At 36.4% G+C, this 18,719-nt stretch overlaps 1 protein-coding gene across 7 annotated transcripts in view; it reads right to left on the reverse strand.

Moving 5' to 3' along the window:
* The window catches only part of REV1 (REV1 DNA directed polymerase), an 82,020-nt gene that overhangs the window by 22,851 nt on the left and 40,450 nt on the right, over positions 1-18,719 (reverse strand). For 3 of the 7 annotated variants that reach the window (XM_061168536.1, XM_061168535.1, XM_061168533.1), the window contains 5 exons: positions 15,961-16,113; positions 12,515-13,218; positions 10,252-10,359; positions 8,668-8,784; positions 4,129-4,237 (listed from right to left, as the gene is read on the reverse strand). In XM_061168536.1, coding sequence (XP_061024519.1) covers positions 4,129-4,237; positions 8,668-8,784; positions 10,252-10,359; positions 12,515-13,218; positions 15,961-16,113 — 1,191 coding nt within the window. Of the gene's footprint in view, positions 1-4,128; positions 4,238-6,007; positions 6,207-8,667; positions 8,785-10,251; positions 10,360-12,514; positions 13,219-15,960; positions 16,114-18,719 lie in introns of those variants that run through there. The other 4 variants (XM_061168534.1, XM_061168538.1, XM_061168537.1 and 1 more) reach the window with 4 other exon arrangements.

Raw genomic sequence — 18,719 nt, forward strand, 5'->3', positions numbered from 1 at the left:
CACCCAATAAATATTTACTCAGTGCTCACTTAGTACGGAGGTGTGCCCTGTGGCACAGAGGCCTGTGGTGCCTGCCCATCCCAGACCACCAGTGAGAGCCAAGAAGGAAAAGACTCCGCCAAGCCATTCAGATGAAAGAAATGCAAAATGACATGCATTTTTAATGTATATAAAAACAATAATAGATCATCAGACTGCAAAGCCCAGAGTAGATGAGAAATATCTAATAAGAGGGGAAAATGACAGTAAAGGAAGAGATGATTAACAAATCATGGTAAAGAAAACAATGCTTTCATTCATTTAACAAAAATTTATGTCTCGGGCACTATGTGAATAAAGCGTATCCCATGACATCCATGAGGGTGACCTGCACTGGCCTAGGAGAGGACGGATTCAAGGCGACGGGCCTGGTTCATAAGGCAGGGAATAAAGCGTATCCCATGACATCCATGAGGGTGACCTGCACTGGCCTAGGAGAGGACGGATTCAAGGCGACGTGTGTGAAGGAAGTGTGTGCAAAGGAGTTTACAAGTCTACAGAGAAGTGCATAAACACGCTAAAACGTTCCAGTAATGCTAGATACATAGGTTCAGCATGTAAAAAAGCTAAACTTACAAATTAAAGGTAATTATTCATTTTTAAAGGAATGTCTTACATAATTCCTGTAAGCACAATACTCTTAAATTTACAATAAATTCATTTTCAAATTTTTCACTTACACAAAAAATTTCAGGGACATGTTACTTAGAAAAATATAATACATCAACTTATGTACTCATGCATACCTACATCTCACAGAGAAATGTTTAGGGATCACTAGATACTGTAAGGAAGTTATGAACAAAAAAAGGGTAAACCTCAGAGGCTTCCCATAACTAAGGGAAGCAAAAGACCTGGTGGTTAGGAAATTAGACTTGTTTCATATAAAATAAATGAGTAGGAATTCCCTGGCGGTCCAGTGGTTAGGACTCATCACTCTCACTGCCAAGGGCCCGGGTTCAATCCCTGATTGGGGAACTAAGATCCCACAAGCCATGAAGCACAGCCAAAAAAATAAAATAAGATAAATAAATAAAATAAAATAAGATAAATGAGTAAAGACAACTACAAAACAGCTTGAAATAACTTCACTACAGTGACATTTATTCCTCTCATATGAAGTCTCAGGCAGGAAAGACTACCAGTACTTCATAAGCTGCAGAAACAGTTTACTCCCAGGTTTAAAGTGAAGGCAGCACACTCCTTCTTCCACGTGCTATATGCTCAGACAACGGTATTTGGTGTTGCATTAGACAATATTAAAAAAAAGTAACCAGTAAATCACTGTCACTGTCAATTCAATATACCAAAGGACATCCATACCACTAATTAAGGATTGTAAAGTGTCCTTACAAAAGCACGTGAAAACAGAGGTTTAGAAATGATTTGCTCTTAAAAATTTATGATTTTAGGATATTTGTATATCATTACCTATCCGTCTACATTATCCACCTTCTAACTTAGATGCATAAAGCTAGTTCTCTATGGTAAGTGTGAATATATTCTGACCTACATATATACATTCTACCTTCCTGTGACTTCTACCATCTCATGTTCACGCTCCATCCTTTGCTGACCCCATTATTATAAAGTCTATGTCTACTGAAAGCTCACCAGTGCCTAAAGCTGGGATGACCGCGCCCACAATACAGTCCCCACGCCAAGCCCAGAAACATCTCTCTGATCCAACTGTGAATATACTTATTTTAAAAAAAACCTTCTCACTTAAGGAAAATATAACTATTAGGTAGCCACAAAAAAAAAAAAAAAAAAAAAGGGTATTCAAGAGACCTTCATTAGGAATAGCCTTCTAGAAAATGAAAAATTACAATTAAAGGACAAAAAACCCATTGCTGTGGGTTTCATGTTTTTCTTCGCCAACTAACACAAATTCATTTTCATCACTTTCTGCATCTCCTTAAAATAAACATTCACCCTCTAAGCAACACTTAAATGGCTTGCTACACAGCATTTGGCCCTCATATATCGTCACCCCAATTATTCTGTAACACATTCAGCTTGACAATCGCCATCTGTGGTACAATACAAAGGCACCAGCCAAACACCAACAGAGGCCCGGAGCCCAGACACATCTGTGGCTACTGGACTCGAAAGCCACCAGGAGCTGGCAATGCTTCTAACTTTGAGGTGGCCTTGGTGCTCACTCTCCAGCCAGCGTCCAACCTGGGCCGCCGGGAGATAAGGGAGATCCTGCAGAGGCAGTACAGAAAGGCGGCACTTCCGTTTCGCCAACAGCAAAATCCAAAGACTGAGCATGTGTTTCTGGGTTTCATCACACCCTCCAGATACGGGACACGATGCCCAGTCATCATAAGCACCATTGCCTGTAACTCAGCAGGGGGAAAAGACTAGCCTACTGAGCACAGCGTAAAAATCAGCTCTAAACTGCCTGTGCTAATAAAAACATAATAATGCAAAATGTATTTAGATCTGACATATCTTTTTCATTAAAGTAAGGTTCAATTCCTTGGCTACATTATCAACTAACAATGAAAAAGATTAAAACATAATTCTGTCAACGAGAAAGGCAAAGTTAGTTCAGGAGTAAAAGTCTGACAAGTCATAAACAGAAAATAATTTAAAATATTTTACGGACTTCCCTGGTGGCACAGTGGTTAAGAATCCACCTGCTAATGCAGGGGACAAGGGTTCGAGCCCTGGTCCCGGAAGATCCCACATGCCACGGAGCAACTAAGCCTGTGTGCCACAACTACTGAGCCTGCGCTCCAGAGCCCGCGAGCCACAACTACTGAGCCCGTGTGCCACAACTACTGAAGCCCATGCGCCTAGAGCCCATGCTCTGCAACAAGAGAAGCCACTGCAATGAGAAGCCCGTGCACCACAATAAAGAGTAGCCCCCGCTCGCCGCAACTAGAGAAAGCCTGCACACAGCAACAAAGACCCAAGACAGCCAAAAATAAATAAATAAATAAATTTATATTAAAAAAATTTTTTATAATTATGCATGTTTGAATATAATCCTTTTTTCTTAAATATCCTTTTTATAAAATAATTGGCAAGATTTAAGCAAACCACTCTGGTTAGATGATGTTGCGTTGAGATACTTTTTGTTCAGACTGGACTTGCTTGAATAACCCCAACTTTAAATCAAGACTGAATAATGTTATATATATCAAGTTGTTGTATGCCGTTAATGTTACATGTCAATTATATCTCAATTTTTTAAAAGTATGAATGACTAAGCCATAAAGACACTATCTAAAAAAAAAAAGGCTGAAAAATGTAGCTGATGTGACTTGACTCTGTAATTAGTAAATACTTTAACACTTGCCAACAATGTGTAAATAAATGCTTGCTGTGCTATAAAGGTAAAAATGTTTGTGTTCAGTTATCAAGAAAGAAAAAATAAAGAATACTCTTTTAAATTAATCACTTCATTATTACTCCATTTTTACAACTATAATAATCGATTTTTAAAAAACGATTAATTTTTTTAAAGTATGAGGAACATATGATATATATGTCTGTTTCTTCTAGTACTGAAACAGCTGGTTGTAATTAGGATTAGTGCTAACAGGTTGACAACACTGCAACTTTAAGCGAGGAGATGATTAGTCATGCCATTATGGAACTGTTTGGTTATAACTTAACAGGCAATCAAGTTTTAACATAACTTAAAGAAAAAATACCAAGTATTAGGAGGTTTAAATAACAAGGGATTTTTCCTGGTGCTAAAAGGGAACGATCAAAGTAGATGACATTAAGGCCCTCTCCTATTCACAAATATCTAATTCTTTAATTCTATACTTCAAAAGACAATGGTTTAAAAATGACAATGTCCAGCTTCTTTTGGTTTCCAACCATAGGACCCATTGGTTCATCAGGACACTAAGGTATTTATTTAAAGTTATCTAGCATTTGTGAAGGGAAAGAAAAGGAAACTGAAGGGATTAAGGCTAGAAAGATTTCTTTCCATAACATGTTTCTAACATTTAAGTCATAGGCTTGACCACCAGCATGTCTAAATCCACTTCAGAAGATTATATAAAAATGATTAAGTAAATTAATTATTCATTAAGTATTACAACACCCTTAATTTCTACATACCTGGCTTCATAACTACAAGATGCGATTTCAGCCTTTGACAAAACAGAATCAATTCCATTTGTTTGTGCGGAATCTTGATTCTCCCACGTTGATGAATCTGGTATTTCTGCTTTAAAAATAAAATTTAATGATTGTGTGTTAAAAACTGATTTTCCTTAACTTTCATTCAAGAAATTTGTTTACCATTCCTTTCATATATAAATGTTCAATAAATTCCAAATATAGTTATCTCCATTGACATTTATCCCCTTATTTAATAAAAGAAAATCTATAACTCTAAAATGGTTTGCTTCCAGTATATTCTTCACCAGCAGTCAGACAAAATCTTATAATAAATCGAAAGAGTTCTGTTTTAACAATAGTTTTAAAAAACATATACCAAAAGATAAGTATTAAATATCCCTTTAAGTCTGTTGAGATGGACAAGGATGAAAAGTGGTCAGGAAGATAAACCCCCTCCTACAGCCTCGAAAGGATGACACAGCTCTCTGGAACGGGAAACAGTTAGTGGGAAATATAATAAATTTCTCTGAATGTTCTTGCTGTTTCTTAAAAACTATCTGCAAAACTTAAAGCTAATTAACAACACTTTCAACAAACATCAAATTCCTACAAGTCATTTGATCAAAAAATAGTTTAAAAGGTCATATGCCATAAAAAGTTCCATCCTAAATCTAAGCTTTTTCTTTTGAACACACATCAGGTAAAAGAGCTTCACAATATTATCCCCCCTTTCAGGAAATTCTACTTTTGGCTTAACAATGCATGTGCAATTAAAAACATTCAAGTGAGATGAGACTATCAATTGCTTTATAGACTACAACTCTAGCCTAAAGAGTAGAGCTCACAAATAAGTCTTAATATCCAAACTAAATTTACAGATTCACGCAAGAATATTAAGGCACTCAGTCTAGAAAGCCTACTGACTGCACGTCACGTAACATCACTAGCAAGTGAGAAACAGATTAAAACACAACTTCAGTTATATCTCTTGGGATACTACTGAGTTCCAAGAAGAATATGCTTTAAAAACATCTATTCTCAGTCATAGTTCTACTATTCTGAACAATCAGTAAAATAAGACTAAGATAGCACTTCAGCTAATTCTAGACAAATCTATTTAGAGTACAGTGTAACAACACGTAACTAACAAACCCAGTATTTATCTATTTATTTCAGAGACATAATGTTCCACAAAAAAAATCAGCCAAGTAAAGCACCAGCAGGTAAACATGGCAGAGTGTCCGGCTTTACGAGCTGTAACAACTCTTCCTGGTTTGACCTCAGTAATCATCATCTTTCATCCAACTATGAAACCCACACAAGCAATTCTGGGTTCTGGCACCCATACACACGAAGTCTAAGTGCAAATCAAACTCTGAGGGCTGGCATATTAATGGGGTCAAATTCCACTTGCATCCAAAATAAAAACAGCAGTGTGTACTATCTGAGCCATGATTTCTGATACCTTGTGACTAACATACGCTGTCCTGGGACAAATTGAAGACAGAACACAGAGCAGACAGCCCAGTGTTCTGAAGTGTTTTGGAAGGCTAAATATCAGCTTTAATAGTCCATTATTCTAAGCTGAAAATCTGTAAGAATTTTGGGGCTGTCAGTATCACAGTTCAACAGGGGCTACTCCTAAACCAAAAAAGAAGAGCTGAAGCCTGAACAGCCACAACCAGCTGCCTTTCAAAGGGGCACCCGTGAGTTATGGGGAGTTAGGTGACTTATATTCGAAGGGCTAAACAACCTAAGAACTTGTTTTGAAAATCACGGAAAAGTCATGCTTGTGGTGAGAACAGTGCCTGTGGTCCCTGCTCCCAACGCCCTGCCTGGGGTGGCACCTCGCGTTCTCTCCTCTGGGCGGGCTGACCTGGTCCACAGCGCGGCAGGGTGCGTGGTCCCTCCACGAGCGGAGTGAGTTGCTTCATGGGAGATTCAGGGAAATGCAGGGGCACACTGTCCTCACTGGAGGGCAAAGTAGAGAACTGCTCATCAAAGCTCGACAAACTAGACGGGCACATGGAGAATGTGGAGGGACGGTTGGAGAAATCAGAGGCCAGGACCCAAGTCTGTGAAAAAGAAATCGCTGAGAATAAATCTATGACTAACACGATTTTAAAAACTGTTGTTCTTTAGAACGAACACTGAAGTTGTTGAAGGGATAGGAGACGTCTGCATTCTGGAATTCAGGAAGGGAGAAAAGGTCCCAACCATGAAATTCTGAGTATAAACGGATTCCAAATTCAAGATCGTCAATGAGAAGGCTCGCTGCTAAGTACCGCTCCGGAAGTAGCTGCCGAAGAAGCCAGGGATGGAGAGCCCTGGTTACGCCGGTCTGATTAGACAAAGAGTCTCTGAATATGACAAGTAAGAAACTAAGTTGCGATAAAGGGCTAAAGATGCTGTTTGTTCTAATACTTTGCCTAGACGTACAAGCCAAAACATTAGAACTGAATTTTTTTAAAAAGCTACTGTACAGAAGGCAAAGATTCTAATTCCTAAACTGATCCTCAATATTTTAAAACTTGGTGTCATATCTAATAATAGGAGCCAGAGAAAGAAAGATCAGAGAATAACAAGGAAAGAGGAACAAAAGCATGGAAAAAACAGGTTCCAAGTATAAGCCTAGCTGCAACCAAACTTTGTAATAAAGGACAATCTATTCATGTTATACGTAGCAAATATTTTGGTAAGATCCTAATGGGTCAAAAGGCTTAGGACGTACATAAAAGTGAATGATATCAAGTTAAAGAGAGAGTATAAAATACAAAGTATCATATTCACTTTTTCTAGTGACAGGAAAATCTATTTTTGACAGTTTTCAATGGCAAGTGAAATTTCAATACTTCTCCTAATATTAACCTTCTGGTTTACCACTCACACTTAGAGGCAGAGCGAATGTGAGTTATAAAAGGTCATTACAATGTTATGAAAACCCAGTGGCTACACTGATGAACACAATTAAGTAACCAATGCCAGAATTCTGTTTATAAACTGTTTATGGTCAGATCATTTGTGATGCGAGGAAAGACATAAGAGGACCAGCTCTCTGCTGCTCTAAGGAATGTGTAGATGTAGATTGTAAGGTAAGGACACGTGTGCAAACACAAGATTCTATCCATAGGAGGAGCTCTGAGCACCGAGTAACGAGAGATGCTATGAACGGTATACACAGGGTATTATTCTTCCCTCTTTAATGTTCATTCAATATTTTACTGAGTGCCCAATGCGTGACAAGTATTGTGCATTCCCTTAAGCTACTTATTTGTTTTCCAGAATTTTAGATTTCATCTTTAAAATAATACCACACAGAAAAGACAAAAAGAAAAACCAACCTACCACAAAACCAAACCACTAATACTTAAGAAACTACCCATATTGTCGAATACCATAATATAACTAAATCTCAACAAGCTCAGTATTCCCTAACCTCAACATCTACTCACTTCACACAAAACGCTAGAATCCTAAAAATTCTCTTAAAAGATTTAATGACCGGGAAAAGCTTTAGGAAATCTGCAGAATACAGGTACACATGAAGCATAAAGATGTATCTATAATTATTTTCCTTTGTACCTATAGCATGTAAACAGATGACCACAACCAGCAAGAGGAAAGTAATCCCAAAAAGGTTCTCAGAGATGTCCACCGGCTTTCCTTTTGTCTTAATTTCATTAAGAGCATTTCTAAAATAAGCCCCAAGTTTTATAACTGAAAACTAGAGACCTGAAATAATTGGGACGAAATTTAACTGCATGCCTTCCATTCTACTGCATATCTAATTTCTATTTCCTGATTAATATTTTTTTGAAAAACTAATTTAAAAAAATTTTGGCTTTCCAGACATCCATGAGGAAACTGATCAATGCCAAATAATTTCACTTCTAAGCAATATTTCTCAGGGAATTTAATGGGGGGGGGGTGGGGAGAAACATGAAAATCTTAACAGCACTGTGATTAGTATAATTTATGATTTTTGTTTATTAATAGCCAAAATTTAAGAGCCAGAGAGGCAAGAAAAGTTTCTCATATGAAATAGGTTCAACAAAGATATGGGGAATGACTGCTGGCATTTATCTTCTTATTCCAGTAAATTAAAGCCTTACTGTTTCTCACTCCACTGGCTCATACACATCTTCAGCAACACAAACTTTAGTGCCTTTACTGGGATCCGTGACCAAACAACAAGTAATTAACTTTCAAGTCGAGAGGCTTCCACAGAACGATGTCCATGATTTTCATCCCCAATCTAAATTTATAAAAAGCAAACTAATCACACCTTTTAAAACATTCTTCACTCTCTTTCCCAGGAAAGTATCGTTATCCAATTCAACAAAGCGTAACTATAAACCACTCATTTGTACTGCATTCGGATTTTGCTTTAAGATGTCACTGACACCCTTAAAACCCTTGAATGAAAAAGCTAATTATTTCAACTCTGCTTTTATTTCTATAACAACAATACCAAAACAAAATCCAGAAGTCTTCAACAGGAGCACTGTGACTTCAAAGAGGGCTCGTTATCTGTACCTGCTTTGCCTGTCAGGATTTTATTCTGGTACCACTGCCACTCCAACTGGGGGTTAGCGCCAGGGCGCAGAGGTGCCCTCCCAGTGCCTCTGTTACTTGTGACAGCCACCGGCCTTCCTGTAAGCAAAGAATAAAAGCTAAGTACAGGAACACTAACACTTAAGAAATATGACATCTCTCTTTAGCTTTACTTAGGCATTAATCCCTAAAAGAGCCAAAATCTTTGAAGATTATCAGTCGCTATGCAAAAGTCATCTATTGATAAGTTTCTCTGTACCCCCCCAAAAGTAAACTATTTATGACAATTTTGATGCATTTATTCAACTTAAAAGCAACACTATCATAGCTTTCTATGGTTTTTGTCTGGCTTCTTACAGTAGAAAACAGGCAACTCAGATCCTAGATTCAGACTGGCAGGGTGGGGCGAGAAAGAAAAACTAACTGTATCTAGATTTTTAATATTTCTGGTATCAGAAAAGTAAGGTAACATCTAAACTAATCTTTATTTTTACAGCAAGAAAAAAAACTAATTAAATGTATATGTAGAAGAATCACAATCTGACCTACTATATAATCAAAGGTGAGTATATATAGTCCCAAAATTTTTGGTTTAGTTATAAAATCTTTCATGCATCATTTCCTTATATGTGTATGTGTTAAGTTACAAGATAACTCTAACTTTGTAAAGCAATAGCATGGATAATCCATGTATATATATATATATAGTATATATATATACACGCATATATTTCACTGAATGCATTTGTTGTGAGGACAAAAAAAAAAAAGCATTAAAAAGTCACTCATGGGCTAAAATCAACTCTTTACAGTCTAAACACTCCTATCAGAGCTGAAGCAGCAACTGCCCATGATAAAAATAAAGCCCTAGTATTAACCCCAGCAGTTTCTATGCTTTCCTTAAGGGAAAAATTCACTCTCAGAAGACAGTACTAATAGCTATCTCTTTCGGACATAGAGAGAACTCTCAAAAATCGAGAATAAATATTTTCAAAAGTATTGACTAGGTCACAAATACCTAAAACTTCCATTAAAACAAAGACTGCACAGATGACAACATATTTTAGCAATATTCAATACAAAATTATCCTACAACCAAAAAGTGGGAATGTTCCCTAGCATCAGGACAGTTAATCAAGTTATTCATTCAAGAGAAAGCACAGTGACCCAAGTTGCAAAGACATATGCTACCATAAAATTTCCATTTATTGACAAAGTAATAATAAATATAGATAAAAATGTAGAAAATGCCCAAAGCAGGTCCCTATCTACATTAGTCTTAGATGTTCAGCTGAAGAGGAACATTCTTCCCTGAAGGCCTGGTCTCTACAGGGAGGAAAGAACTTTTCTGATTTCCCTCTCTTTCTTCATAATGGAGTCCAGAAAATTTGGAAGTAGGAATTGATTTTGCCAAGGAAAATTAGAATAAATATTTCTTAAAGAATATTTTGTGATTTTGCCAAGCAAAATTAGAATAAATATTTCTTAAAAATATTGTTTCCTTCCTTAGAATAAATGTTTGTAACAGTATATCAGTTTTCTTAATACATAAACAAGAATACAGACCTTTGAGATCTGGTCTATTTCGTATACCCACTGATACAAAGAAGCAATCCATATCAACATGCATTATACAGCTCTGATGTCTGGGTGAACTCAATACTGACATATTTCCTAGAAGGAAAAAGAGAATGTTCAAACCCCAAACTAGTTTTTAATATTTAAAAAAAAATCAGGTCTAGTTAATTTTAGAAATTACATTTTTAAATGCTTACAAGCAGAATAAAGTTTCAAAAAAATACAGATTCTATAATAGATTACTTCTAACACCTCAAGAAAATCAAATTTCAGTTTCTTTGGCTCTAAAAATAATTCAGAGATACAAATTTAGTTTCCAAACAGAATTTAAAATCAATTGTGAAGACATCATGTTTTCCTAGTCTATATTCTAACAAGTCTCTAATTAAAAGTCTAAATGCTTATCTCCAAGTTATTTCTGTGGGCTGAATGGTTTATAAAAATGTATAAAGATGTTTTCATATATTTAGTTCCATGGACCTAAGTTACTTTAGATGATTACTATTCTACGCAGTAACAACATTCCTTGATAAGACAGCGGTAAAAACTGCTACTGTTATTGAGTGCTCTGTAAGTAGGTGTCAGGCACTGTTGTAAGAGGTTTACAGGTATTAATTTATTTAAATTCTCACAACAACACTATGAGAGAAGTAAGCTTATTATCCCCATTTTGCAGATTAATAACTTGAGTCATACAGCCAGTAAGAGGCTGAGCTGGAATTCAATCCCAGGCAGTCTAATTTCAGAGCCCCATAAGCCACCACACTTGTAAAAAGTGATGATCTCATAAAGGAATTTTCCTCTGCTAGATTTAAGAATAACAGTACTGAGGTTAATCTTCATAATAGGCTTCCAAAAACTTACATTTACTCCCCAAAATGTTGAGACAACTCTATTTACCAAATTGTGATTGTGAAAGAGTTTACCTTGTTCTCACTAGGTGCAGGGCACCGGACCTTTGTTCCTATTATCTTCCTGTACTATCACTTGTGTGCCGACAGGAAACTGAGACTCAGAGAGGTGAACTCACATGCTCTGCATCGTAAGAGTGGCAGAGCCAGGATGTGGACTCAGGCTATTACCTAACTCCAAAGCCAGGGACTTCCTTGCTACCCTCTATATTCCCTCGAGAAATCATTTATAAAATAAATCTTAACAATTATAAGTCTGCTGTATAAAAGTATTATACACACATAATGTAAACAACTCAAAATAATGGTTTTAAAGATTCAAGTCATACAGAATGCATATACTAAATGCCTACTGAATGCCTTCATACAATATAAAAATATCTCATCTTATTCCCATTCATGGAACTGATTCATAATAGCTCTTTGAAGCTTTCAAAATTAAACGACCTTTAGGTAACAAGGCCAAGGCATGATAAAAGGAAAACCTAATACCTATAACATTATTTTGAAATATCTCATAAATAACAAAAAGCATTTGGAATACATCAAACACAGCAAAACATAACAGAAAAAACCCAGATGGAGAGGTTCTATCACATTGTGAGAGAACCATGAGCTTCTCTCTGCACCTCAGTTTCCACAGCTATAAATTAAAGGGTAATACTAGATAATCTCTGAGATCCCGCCCCAGGGGGAACCCATGTAATCCATAAAAAGCAACTAAAACCTCAAACCAGATACCAATTTATAATGACAGGCACAGAAATACAGCCTGTTATTGTTGGTTTTGTTTGTTTTTGATGACAAGAAAGCTATTTAAAAAACAAAATACAATTAACCAACCTACTTATATGTGAAAATACTTAATCTCACTAAAAGCTTACCACTATAATTATAATACCTATTATGTCAAAGTTATTTAATTATTGAAAAATCATTATGATGCAAGCTTTTAAAAATTAACAGTTACTCTTACCAAACCAATTCATTCTTACAGGAGTTTAAGCACTGAATATAAAATATGTTATATTTTACAGTTCAAAAATTCAACAACTGATAAGGTCTACAGGAAGAATGAATGCTCAGAATCCCAACCTCATTACTATTTAAATTACCTAAAAATGTTCACTTAGCCACACTCAAATCTAATTTAGTAGGAAATTTTTAGTAAGAAAGCTTTCTATCATCTGTTATACTCACTGTTACTTACATAACCTGCTATTCCTAAAGACTTCCATTTTACAAGACCTTAGTATTGACCAGAATACCAGTGACAGATTAAGAACAAAATGATCAAGCATGATTGTTTCTTAAGAAAACAATTTTTAGTAAGTATCTACCTGGGTCAGTTACAACAAATGCAGACCTGCCTGCTTTCATTTTTTTTAACTTTTCCCTTCCTGGAAAGATACCACTACTTTGTCTCTGCAGGGTACTGACAAACTCAGTCAATTCGCACTTCCACGTGGAAATGTGGTGCAGTCTCGAGCGAGAGTAGAAGTCCGAGATGAAGCTGCAAGGTCTGGGTGGCACAGAGGGTGCCGCCTTGCTCGGTGAAGGGACTGAAGAAGTGCTCTTTGTGCTTGAAGGCCCCTGAACAGTGGAGTGGTGAGCACCATTGACTCGAGTGTTGCTGTGCAAAGGTGACAGGGAGAAGGAATTAGTTCTGTGTGGATTCCGCAGAGCATCTGTGCTTCTGGTGCTTTGCTGGGACTGCTGCACAGCGCAGTCTCTGAAGCCGCCGCCGCTCCTCTCGGCTACTTCCTCCTCGTGGGCAGGGTCGGGGGACAGCCTGCTGGCAACACCGCTGCCCCTGGGCACCAAGCAGTCCTGTGTCTTTAAGGCACCGTTAGAGCTATGAGTGTGTCCGTTACAAACAGCACTGCCATCTCTGGGATGCGGAATTCCGTTCTGTTTCCTTCCTGGGAAGAAGGGCTCCGGCTCCACAAAACCCAAGTCATTATCTGCATCTTCTTCATTCCAACTGTTCACTCCATTGACTTTGACTTCATTTTCCGTCTCAATCTTCTTAATTATGTGATTTCTAAAGCAGGAAAAAAAATTTGTTTAAATGAATAATGTCTGACTTTCAGGCTAAAACAATTTTCCAGTTAAACACTGTCTTAGTGGTACACACTTTAATATTCCCTCCACCAAATCTGAATGATTAAGCCACAAATTTTTTTTCATGATTGCTCTTCTAATAAAAGAAAATTCTTTGCTAAACTGAAGGAGCAAGGTAACTAGGAAAATTCTAGCACATTAACAGCCTTTCAGGTTTTTGGGTTTTTTTTAAATTTCAGACACTCACAGAGAAGAAAATAGAATAGGATCTTTTTCAGATTGCAGAAAAATCCAAGAAACTGTTTTCAATTATTTTTCCCACTATAAATTAACTGTAATCTGTAAGCTTTAAATACCCAGTTTGTAGCACAGTGTCCGGCATTTACTAGGTAGTCAGTAAGTATTTGCTAAATTAATACAATATGAATAATTCCGGTAAAAACAGGTAAGAAACCTTATTTGAATTCTTATTCCTATTTTTACTTTCAGTTTTATGAAAGGCACTGTTCAACACATTAAATCCAATACTGCTACAATCCTGAGGCTCGTTATTTTCCCCCAGGAAATGACTGACAGACTATATTCACTAATCCATTAATGGGGTCAAACTGTTGCACAAGTAGATAAAAAGTAAAAAAAGTCAGGTCAATGTATATGGTTAATTCAATAAAATTCATACCTAGAAAAATGAGGATGTTCGCCCTATTGACAAGGGAATTATTAGCATTTCATTTCTAAGAAAAGCATTATTTAGATGCCAGGGTGGTAGGTCCAAGGCAATCTGGACCAAGTGTCCTGATGACAGGTTTATAAATGCAGTAACTATGACAAATGTTATGTTAAATTCACATCCTGGCTCTTCTAGATGTCTGCTTGGTAATGCTCTGTAATAAAGACAAGATTCATTTGCATTCAAAAGAATCATCTAAGTAACAAAAACAAAAATCTGAATTACAAAGCAGTAATTCATTCTACTTAGAAAAGTCCACAGCATTAGTCCAATTACAGTTCAGGCTCCACATGAGGGTGCCACATGCAGCACCAAGGCACAGGTGAGATTACCACGGCACTACCAGGTTTAATCTAAAGTTCCTGCTCCTAATACCAACTGGGTATATTAGTCACGACAGCCTGACTGCACAGAAAACCACGCGTGAGCTGGATGCGAAACAGCACCACCGATTTCCGGGTTGGCTCTGGCTCTGGCTGACCATCTCATGGAATCTGACAGCTGAATCCGAGTAGGTCCTATCCTCACAGATGATCCCACCAGTGAAAGAGGAAAAGATGACCGACGGGAAACGATTAAGAGAGGAAGGAAAGAAAACCTCATTTGATACATGTCAGAGAAAGTCTGGCCCTTGCGATAGAGAGCAAGGGAGCAAAAAGTCACATAAAGGAATTTCAAAGAAATTTATAAAATGCACTGAACATGCCAAAAATAAAGAACACAGAAAGCAACAAAAGTGAAGTCAGAAAAGTCTTAAGTCTAGTTTTCTGTGTCATAAATATTAAGGTTCTTTACTAGCAACACACGCAACAGAAACACACACATTGGCAAGAAACACACTGCTCCTGCCCATCCTTTCTGCACTGCGGTGTTTCGGCCCAGACAAACGGGCATTTATAAAGTAGCTGTACTAGAAATATATCACGAGTGGATACACATTTACTAGGCAACGGCATAAATGGATCAATAATTTAAATCTAATAGGTAAATTCTTCCTAAAGTCAACACAAAGAAGAATTTCAAAAACACACACACATATGTATTTTCTTTCATTAGTGAAGTAAGAAAAAAATGAAGTTGTATATTCAGAAGGTTTTCTGATATTACTTGTACACCTTGATGGTACTAAAAAAACAAAATTAAATGTTTTAGGTAACGTGAAAAACAACTGAATACACTTATAAGTGAACCTATAAGTTAAAGAACAAATGACAACTACAGAAGGTAGTGACACTGGATCATCCCAAGTTAATTAGACTCCTGGTCTTTTGGAAAAAACATTATCAAACTCCCAAAGCAAACAATTTAATAAATAAGGAGAAGGCTAATGATAATAAACCATGATAATGAACTACTACCTGATACACAAGTTAAGGCAACACACCAATTAACTGTGAAGCCAATTTACCCAGGATTATTGCAATTAAAGCTTAAGTCAAAATATTTTTAAAAATCAGACACATGGAATAAAGTCTAGATTCACCTCTAACTCTATAACCTTGAGGGTCATCAACTAAATTTTAATTGATATAAAATATTTACCTATTTAGAATTGTTACTGATTTAGAATTTTTCAAAAATAACCTAGAAATGTTAACATTTTCATTACCTGTCTTTCCATGCAGTAGCACACAGCAAAAGTATAGCTGGAGTAGTTCAGTTTTCGAGAAAGTAATATTCTATGGCAAATTACTTGTGTCAAAAATAATTACTGCCATGAAAATCCATGGAACATTTTACTTCTAATAATTTAAGATCCATTGGTTTAACACGGGACTCTAATGAGAGTGGAAAAGCTTTCTTGTTTACATTTTATTTATGAAACTGTCATGATAAAAATAATTGTTAGGTAAGACACGCACCCCTGTACTTCAACAGGATTAATACAGACGAATAGCCAGTTTTTATATTTGTTTCTATCTTCAGCAGAGCAGGGGCCATTCTCACTGCTAAAAACCAGCTCTGCAGTCTTCCCAACCTAGACAAACTTACACCCTGTCGTTGAGCTGTTTGGTGATGCTGCTGGGACCTGGTCCAGGGTCCTCAGGTTTGCACACAGGATTAAAGTTGAGACCTTTCTGCGTGGAGGACTGCTTGCTGTACAGCTGATACGGAATGTAGGACAGGAGTCGTCCAGCTTTGATGCTAAAACAAAAAAGTAACACCAATTTAAGAGTTTAATACTTGGGGAAAAGGAGCTTCACAAAAAATGAATGTTCTCAATGACAGGAGTATTTCACCAACAACACGCCATCTCTTTTTCTAGTTTATTCCTTCTCCCTTTGTTTTAGTGGTCCTAATACAATCTTACTTATTAAACACTTAAGAATGAGACCTTCTGCCCATGAAAAGACACGTCTGAAATGTTAAAAACTAGTAGCCAACGATCTCATGTTGAGGAAAAGAAAATAGACTATAGAGTAGGATGAGAAAAACTTCAAGCACAGAGTTGGACTAGTCAATATTGTAATCGTCATGACTTTAATATTTAACCACAATCTTTCCCCCCAAAAATTCACACAGAATCATCAAGATTTTCTCAAATCCTATCTCACATATTAAATTTTTCCAGAATAAGGGAACTGGATGAGGATTCCCAATTTCCAAGATTCATGTTACGTCTTATTAAATGTGAATAACTGTAAAATAAAAGGACAAAATAAAGAATCTCAACTTTAAGATTAACAAATAATTTATACTATCTTATGTGTGTAAGAGTGATAGAGACAAGGCCACTTGAAGACAGAACTCTGAGAGGGCAGAAGCTATCATATATATCTATATATCGTCTTCCAAATGCTCACTATATATGCATCAAACACCACCTGTAAAAACCAGGAGAACAGCAGTATTATAATACTAGATTAACTGACACTCCCCAATGCCTACTATACTTCAGAACTAAAACTGATCTGATTAAACTGAGTTTTGCTTTCTAATAAACTGAGTTACACATATGGTTACTGTATCTTTAAAAATACCATTTTCAACTCAAATTTTAAAACAGCCAACTAATATGCTTAGGCTAACATCCAAATTTTAAAACAGGCTCCTTAAGTATCAGGAAATATTTCAAAGCACATGTGTGGCTTTAAACCTAAAATATGTATTAAGAAAGCCATCCTGTAATTATTTAGAAGAAAAATAATACAGTAAAATACTTTTCTTATTATCTGACAAATCCAAGAGTTTTGACATTTTTATTTTCTCATAGCACACTCCACAGAACTTAAAAAAAAATGACTGAATTGGCTTAAAACAAACAAAACCAATTTAAAATATTAAGTCAACAATTGTGAATACAGAAAAACATACTGATGATATACCCTAAAAATGAATCTATACCATATTATAGACTATGTCCTTTATGTAATTATATCAATATACAATCCCACCTAAAGTGCCTTCAACTTCAGGTGGAATTACTAAATATGCTAAACTACTAATTTATGACAGTTGAGAACATACTAGTGACAACACACTTCAATTTTCATTTACCTAAATAAATTTACCATCAGGTTAAAAGTTAGTTTTATCAAGATTACAGATTACATTCAAATACTAGAATTAAAATCCTAAAATTAGACCATCTATTAATTTACTTTATTCTTTTAAAAAAAATTTTATTGGAGTACAGTTGATTTACATACAATGTTGTGTTAGCTTAAGGTGTACAGCTCAGTGAATTTTACTTTATTCTTTTATCAAACTAACTTCACTTCCTTTAGCAACTGGTCTTAACTGCCTGGCTATGGACCTTTGTCTTCTTAGTTATTACCTATCTCGCCTGCTCTCCCACCCTCAGAAGCAGAGGGACTTACCCCTAACCTTAGCCTTCTGCCTCCTTCATGACACACAGCACAGCTGTAACTAAGGGGTACGTGGAGACTGAAACTGTGCTCAATATGCCAGCTGCACATCTGAAGTAAGACCAACGTGCAATGAAGCCAGGGCACGCCCCATTATCATGCTGGCTTCCCCCATCCTACTGACAGTTTGCTGGGTGACCCAGACGCTACAGGTGCTCTCTGTGGTCTACACTGATCGTACACGACTCCTAACAATAGCCATGTCACCCAGCAGAACTTAAGGCTTACATAACTAAGTCCGTAGAGACTGATATAAAATAATAGCCAATTTAAATACTGCAGGTCTCTAATCAGACATCCTCAGAGATGCCCAGTAAAAGAAACTAAAGCCCAGTGCACTATAGTAACGTTAGACTAGAAATTCTTTTAATTTCAAGCCCAAACCACTATACATCTGTGTACATTCTTAATTATCCCTGCTTATCCATTTATCCATCTACAGATACATGGAGAGAAACATTATCTGAAGGTATATTTTTACAAGATCTTCTTTTACAAAGTCTCTCAGGGATTCATTTCTAACATTTTCTAATTTCACTGCTTATCCTAAGCACAGAGGAGCTGTATTCTATATTTTCTACCATTCTTCTTACCAAAAAAACCCCCAAAAACAACAAAGCCAAATATCAAAGCCCATATTTCAAAACCAAATGGAGCTTCACTTTACCAAAAGATATTACTACATGGCTTCCTTATATACTGAGCTTTCTTCCCATGTACACTGAAAATAGATTCTGATATATATGAAAGAGCTTACATTCTATACAATGCATCAGGCACATACTCACTGCATGTGAGATATTCACTTACTTTGAGAAGTTTTAACTCTTGGCTTGTCCTATAGCCCCAGTGAAGTTATCTAAAGCAGAACTTTGTTCTCTA

This window comes from Eubalaena glacialis, chromosome 14 (assembly GCF_028564815.1).
Source record: "Eubalaena glacialis isolate mEubGla1 chromosome 14, mEubGla1.1.hap2.+ XY, whole genome shotgun sequence".
Classification (NCBI taxonomy): Eukaryota; Metazoa; Chordata; class Mammalia; order Artiodactyla; family Balaenidae; genus Eubalaena; species Eubalaena glacialis.